Source organism: Austrofundulus limnaeus, unplaced genomic scaffold (assembly GCF_001266775.1).
Source record: "Austrofundulus limnaeus strain Quisiro unplaced genomic scaffold, Austrofundulus_limnaeus-1.0 Scaffold1878, whole genome shotgun sequence".
Lineage (NCBI taxonomy): Eukaryota > Metazoa > Chordata > Actinopteri > Cyprinodontiformes > Rivulidae > Austrofundulus > Austrofundulus limnaeus.
This window is the reverse complement of record NW_013954280.1, coordinates 24,003-30,983: the sequence shown is the minus strand read 5'-3', so window position 1 is coordinate 30,983 and position 6,981 is coordinate 24,003. Positions and strand designations below refer to the sequence as shown.

At 46.5% G+C, this 6,981-nt stretch overlaps 2 protein-coding genes across 2 annotated transcripts; one reads left to right on the top strand and one right to left on the bottom strand.

Moving 5' to 3' along the window:
• Window positions 1-1,398: 1,398 nt before the first annotated feature.
• Window positions 1,399-2,885, top strand: LOC106536570 (microtubule-associated proteins 1A/1B light chain 3A; the record flags this gene model as incomplete). Its single annotated transcript, XM_014033873.1, is given in 2 exon segments — window positions 1,399-1,505; window positions 1,907-2,885. Coding segments are annotated over 2 exon segments (279 nt in total), but the record flags the coding sequence as incomplete, so codon positions are not given.
• Window positions 2,401-6,694, bottom strand: LOC106536569 (zinc finger CCHC domain-containing protein 14; the record flags this gene model as incomplete). The annotated part of the gene is given in 3 exon segments (XM_014033872.1): window positions 2,401-5,113; window positions 5,345-6,484; window positions 6,563-6,694. Coding segments are annotated over 3 exon segments (1,328 nt in total), but the record flags the coding sequence as incomplete, so codon positions are not given.
• Between the last annotated feature and the right edge of the window lie 287 nt (window positions 6,695-6,981).

Here is a 6,981-nt window from a genome sequence, read left to right as displayed (position 1 = left end):
TTTATTTATTTATTTATATATTCATATTTTTATTTATTTATAATAATAATTCCATGAAGTTCTGAGCCCATCCAGCAGAGGAACAGAATTTATTTAGTTTATTTGGGCAGTAAAAAAGACCATATTTTAAAAGTCTTTGAAGGGTTCTAACAAAGTCTGGCTGCTCCGTCGGACCAAAGCAGCACAGAGGGATGACTCAAGACTTTTGCACAGTTGTGAGTCAGTTATCTGCTGACAGGTTAGTGATCTGCAGCAAACAGACTCTCCTCTCGTGGTCCACCTGCTCGTTCTCAGATCGAATGTCGGCGCCACAGTCCATCTGCCGGCTCGCTCGTCCTCGCCCCCACCCCCTCGGGGTTCTAAACCGCCGCATCATGCTGAGACCGGAGGCAGATGTGCTGAGTCACCGTAACATAACTCTGTTAGGACAGTTACTGTGGGTGGGCGGGGACACACCGAGTCTTCATAGACGAACCGTCCAACAATCCTGCTTCCTCACTAAAAATCATCCTTTTTTTTACACTCGTCCCGAATTTACATCTGCACTGAGATTAAAGAAAATATTACAAACTTTTCCCACAGAATCAACGCAGATAAATAAAAATACATTTATTTAAAGTTTTTACATCCGCCTGCCATCATCAAACATTTTAAATTTGTTTAGGCTCAGCTACACAACAAATTTTAGCTCTGAATCTGTAAAAAATTAGCCTGGTAAAAACCAGAGCCTGTCCTTCACTTTGCTTCGTACACAGGGTCTGGATTTGATGCGTAGAGAAGTGATTCTTGCAGGAGGCGTGGCCTCTGCTGAAGCATGTGTGTTGTCGCTGTGAAGGAGGCTAAGCTAAGAAGCTAACCTGAAATCACGTGCGCTGTAAACAACCCTACTGAGAAGTACCGAGCCGAACGAGACGACTGTAAATGAGAGCTGCTGCTTTGTCAGACTAATTTAATTTAATTTGAAGTCTTATCAACACAGACTGGCTTCATTCACTTCCTCCACTGCTGTATGCTAAAATAACTAGCAGACACTGCGCAGAACATCGTTGTTCAAAACTCCGCCTTCTGTTCTCTGATTGGCCCGGCTAAAAATCTTCCAGTGAAATCCTTCTCTATGGGAGAAGTCCCAGACAGTGAAGGAAACTAGAACTGAGCGGAGCTGCGTAGGAAGGCAAGGGCCAGGCTATCAAATGTTTATAATTAACTTGAATAAATTACAAGTTAAGATACATGGAAAAAATTTTAAATTTGCATCGAAAAAATATCAAACCATGAGACTAAAGTATCGACCCGAGTCGTGAATTTTCTGTATGTTTGCTCCTTTAACCAATCCGAGCTGCGTAAATAATCAGGTTTGAGTGAGTTCATGCTCAGGAAGCTCGTGTTTGTCTTCTGCAGGTGATCATTGAGAGGTATAACGGAGAGAAGCAGCTGCCCATCCTGGACAAGATCAAGTTCCTGGTTCCGGACCACGTGAACATGGGGGAACTCATTAAGATCATCAGGTCAACTCTTTTCTTTACCTTGTTTAATTTCTCAGAACAGAAACTTAATTTTCTGCCTCAAACTCAAAAATTCAAGTTTTTGTTGTGATTTAAAAACCTGCTGGAATCTGTTGTTCATTCTGACTCATTGTTTCCTCCATGACTCCTCATCCTGCCTCATGTTTTTGTTTCTTCTCCTTTTTCTTTTCTTTTACTTCATTTACCTCCTGATCTGCTGTCGTTTCTTCTCCTTTTAGTTTATTCTTTTCCTTTCTGGTGATTTAACTGATTTATTTTAGTTTTGTCGGCCGACCTGCAGAATTTTAAATGCTCTTTGACGTTTGAAACTGAACAGTTGATGCAACATGAATGTCATCGGTTTTCCTGACTTCCTGGTTGTGATGTCGTTGCTCTGCCACCAGGCGGCGCCTCCAGCTGAACAGCAACCAGGCCTTCTTCCTGCTGGTCAACGGGCAGAGCATGGTGTCCGTGTCAGCGCCCATCTCCGAGGTGTACGAGCGCGAGCGGGACGCGGACGGCTACCTCTACACGCTGTACGCCTCCCAGGAGACGTTCGGCGCCGCTGCCCCGTGACCCCGCCCCTCCTCCTCTCGGCCCTGGCGATAAGAGACTCTGGTAGTTTCCTGTCGCACCCCTTTCTTCCTCATTCCCTCGCCTCTTTTAGACTCGTAGGTACAGAGTGACGGACGGAGCGTTGGACCTGAAGAGCAGCTGTAGTCGACGATGTTTCCTGTCAGCGCTGTAGCTCCGCCCCTTCTCAGCTGTGTTTAAATAAAGATCCACCTGAACAGTTTTAAATATTAACTCATCAAAGCTTGCCTTATTTTACTGGAGACTTTTTTTTTGCTTCAGATTAGATCTTTAACGTCTCCGCCTCTGTCCCGTCAGGGTCCTGTTTTTATTTTATTTTATTTTTTTATATTTTCCCTCCCAAGCTTGAAGCATCTTTCCTGAAACAACTTCCTGCTCCTGGAACAGATGATTGTAGTTTACAGGAAGTGTATAAATGCTGAACAAACCTGCAGATGTTTGAGCAACACCAAGTAGATTTTCAGTTTTAACTCCCCCTGAGGCGCCAGGTTTGAGTCTTTTATTTTGTTAGTTGTTTTTTTTTAAGCGTCGGAGCTTCACACTTCCTGTCTGGTTATCCTGGTCCTCTCCAATTATCTCAAGGTTTAGCTGCTTTATATCAAAGTATTATTGTTGTTTTTTTAATATTAAATGTAATTTTATTTGATTATAAAACATGTCTTTTGTTGTTGACTTGTTTTGTTACGGAGGGGCGGAGCTTCTTGCCCCGCCTCCTGCTCCAGTCAACATCACACAGCCTCCTTCACATGTTTATCTTGGTATTTTGGTAACAATAAAAAGGGAAAAATAGTTGTTTTTGTTCTCATTTTAATCTTTCCACCTAAATGAACCTTCAGCAACAAGAAGTTATATAAACTGTGAAATTTCTGTTTTGAAGCAACATTGGGAGAATGTAAACATGTCTTATTTTAGTAGGAATTCAGACTTTGCTTTAAATAACTGCAGTTTAGTAAACCTTTAATTACAAAAATCTAAACCACTGAGGTTAAATCTGATCCCGTTTTGTAAATTAAAAACAAGGTTTTTGTTTGTCTGAAAGGTAAAAACCAGAAAAATCCACCAGATCTCCTGAGCCTAAACAGTTTTTTTATTCCGATGAGTTTTCCTGAAATGTCAGATAAAACTTTAAAGGTTCTGAAACAATAAGCTTTAGAAAATAAAAACAAACTATTTGAACATTTGCACACAAATACTTGGAAAAAAAAAAAACAGGAACTTGAGCAAAAACGAAGCAACGTCATTCTAACGTCTAAAATATAAAACAAACCCGAACCAGAATCTTAAAAAAAAAGTTTCTTTTTAAAACTGTAAAAGGAGTTTCTGGTTTTTTTAAAATATATTACAAACCTTACGAACTTGTTTGAAAAACATCATAAACGTGTTCTTTTTAAATAAAACGTTCCTTTTCCTGCACCGTGCCCTCCCGGGGAACAGATACGTGACGGACCAGCTGTCCTGGGTCCTGCCCAGAGACCCGGTCCACCATCAGACATTAAACCACTTCCTGTCACCTCTGACTCTCGTGAAAACCTGCAGGACGACTGGAAGCCACAAAAAGCAGGCAGCTGCAGGTGTAAACAGAGCGTTGGCACTTTGACCCGTCCAGGCACCTCGGTGTAAACGTGTTGCTCAGAGGTAGAGAGGCTGCAGCCCAGAGTGTTACCAAATATTATAAAACACCTCCCAAAATACTCAACTTATTAAAACTACAGGCACTGATGTGTTGCAGATGTTCTGTCATGAGTTGTAACCTTATTTTAAAAATGTAACAAAAATCAGAAATGATTTGTAAATCTTATAAACCTGTATTTTAAACACAGTGGATCATAGTAAACAGATTAAATGTTAAACTGTTCCACTTCCTGGTAGAAATAAGGTTATTTTGAGTTTGAATGCAGAAAAAACATCTTTAAAATGTATTTTCAGGCACTAAAGCTGCTTAAAGCTCTATCATACAAAGAAGAAGCCACATGTAAACATAAACACTTCGGTCCATTTTAAACGTGTTTAGGTTCTGAGAAGACTGAAATGGAGAGCTGTTCTGGGTCGAGGGGAGCTGGTGCCCGTCTCTGCGAGGGGCGGAGCCTCCAGCCCAACCCATCAGACAAAATCTTTTTATAGAAACTACAAACACCACGTCCTCTGAACTAAAGACAATCCAGCCTTTTATCAGCAGAGGTAAAAGCCTGCCTCTCTGATGGTATGGGGGTGCATTTGAGCTTCTATCATGGGCAGCTTATACACCTGGAAAGACTCCATCAATGAAAAGTTTCTACAGGTTTTAGAACATCATCCAGAACCGGTCTCAGTTCCTGGACACCAGACTGTTGTTAAAGAACCTCGAACAACTTGGATTTTTTTAGACATGTTCTGCCTCCAAAATCAAAATCATCTTTTTTTTTACTCAAAATGTTTATTTCTATCTCTTCTCTGTTTCATTGTGATTTGAATATGGGTTTATAAGAGCTGCAAATCAGTGCACGACTCCACTTTATCAGAGTATTAATTATAAAACAGACTGTGATTTTTAACTCGAAGACCAGGTTGAATGTTCACCGCCCCGACTGAAACGATTAATAAAACGTCTTTTTCCTCAGAATTCCAGGATCATAGAGGTTCTTGTGGCTCTCAGCTGGTGAAATTCATCTGAAACGTCTCACTAGTTTCCCACTCCTTTCCTAAAACGGTCTCTATTTGGGAAACAGCATGATGACACCTGAGTGTGGCAGTCAGAAGCTGACTCAGCTGAAATAAAACCAGACCATGATGAGCAGAGAGGGAACAGTCGGCTGCTGAGACAGAGGGATACAAACACTTGATGGTTTGGTTGAGAAGCTGCTTTGAGACTTTTCTGTTAATGAACGGCATCTGTAACACGACTCGACGTCCGTCTGCAGAGTTCAGGTCTCTGAAGTTTGAATCACAGAGGATCCGCAGCAGGAACGTGTCCGACGCCATCGGTCAGTCGCCCGAGTCTTTACTCTGAGCGTGAGGCGTGTACTTCAGCCGAAACGTACCTGAGAAACACAGAACACAAAACATGATGTCATCAACATCAGCTGATGAAAGGAGTAAAATATTGATAACATGTAAATCAAACTGAAAGATCAAAGGTTTATTGATGACATCATTTATTGATGACATCATACATTAAGAGATTAAAGATCAAATGTTTATTGATGACATCATCCATTAAAGACAAAAAGCTAAATAAATAAATGAATTTAAACCTGATCTTTCGGACTCACCCTGCTGCGTTGAATCCATCGGCGGCTGTTTGCACTCCTCGGCTCGATGTCCGCCGGCGCCGCAGTTGCAACACGACACGTTGGTGGCCACCCGTTTCTGGCTGCCGGCGAAGCCGTGCGGCTGGTAGAAGCCGAAGGCCGGCTGCTGGTCGAGCGGCGTGGGGCTGTGGCGGTAGAGCGGCGGCGGCACCACCATCGGGTAGGGAAAAGGCGGGGCCCCGGGGCCGGCGGCGCTGGACGGGGCCACGAAGGGGCTGAGGTGGAGGAGGGGTCCGAGGGTGAAGAGGGACGGCCCGGCGGAGAACGGCTGCAGGTAGCCCGCGGCAGCAGCGTACCCGGGCAACGCCCCGTAGGCGCCGCAGTTTCCACGGCAACCGCAGGAGCTGCAGACGCACAGGGAGGGGCTGTGAGGAGAACTCTGATCCGTGGAGGGGGCGGAGCAGGACGAGGGGGCGGGGCTGGAGGCGGGCTGGTAGTAGGCACTGCCGGGCACTGCGGTGGTGCTGGTCGTTGCCATGGAAACGTAACCACCAGAGCTGCCAGACCTGGAGGAGGTGCAGGAGGAGGAGGAGGTGGGGTAGGAGTAGTATCCTGTTGGAGAGGAGGACAGGTGGAAGAGTAGGGGGGGCTGGGAGACGTGGTGGAGGCTGTTGGAGGTGGAGGTTAGTGCAGAACTCGTCTCCACCATCAGACCCGTGGCCCCGCCCCCTCCTCCTCGACTGCGGCAAAGCCCCGCCTCCTGCTGCCCGGAGGAGCCGTCCACGGGCCGTCCTGTGAACTGGCCCTCCAGCCTCGCCGCCACCCCCACCCCAGGACCCGAACCAAAGCCGCCTCCCACAGAAACCCCGCCCAGCAGAGCAGTCCGGTCGTCGGCGCACGGCGGGATGGGCCGCGGCTTCCGGGGCGAGGCCAGGATCCGCGCCGGGTTCGAGACCGGCTGAGGGTGGAAGGACGTCTGCGGCGGGCCGAACGGAGGGAGGGAGGGGCAGGAGGGAGGAAGAGGAGGAGCCGGGTCCGTCTGGACGGGGAGGACCTGGGCTGTGGGGCGGCCTGACCCGGCGGGGCAGCTGGGGTTCAGGATGAAGAGGCAGGACCGGTCCTTCTCCGGGACGGCTGCTGCAGCATCCGGAGCCGACACGCCTGAAACACAACCCAACGTGAGGAAAAAGACCGGCTCTAAAAACATCAACTAAACCTCGACCCGGTCCACTCTTTTACGTCTGAGAACGTCCCGGTTCCTGTCGAAGGTCGGGTCGCAGCACTGCGGCGTCCGAGGCGAGCAGAAAGGGGAGGAGTCTGCAGACACCAGGTGGTGGAGCGGGACACCGTCCACCTCCGCCCGCAGCTCACCTGCAAAACACGACACGACTCCAAACTCTGAGCAGGTTGAAGGTTCAGGTTGTTTAAAAGCTCCACGTTTTGTATCTTTTCTCAGGTGAATAATGATATACACTCACCGGCCACTTTATTAGGTACGCCTGTCCAACTGCTCGTTAACACTTAATTTCTAATCAGCCAATCACATGGCGGCAACTCAGTGCATTTAGGCATGTAGACATGGTCAAGACAATCTGTGGGCAATTATTTTTTGCCGAGGGCCACTTGAGAAACTTGAGCTATGTTGGAGGGCCGAAACC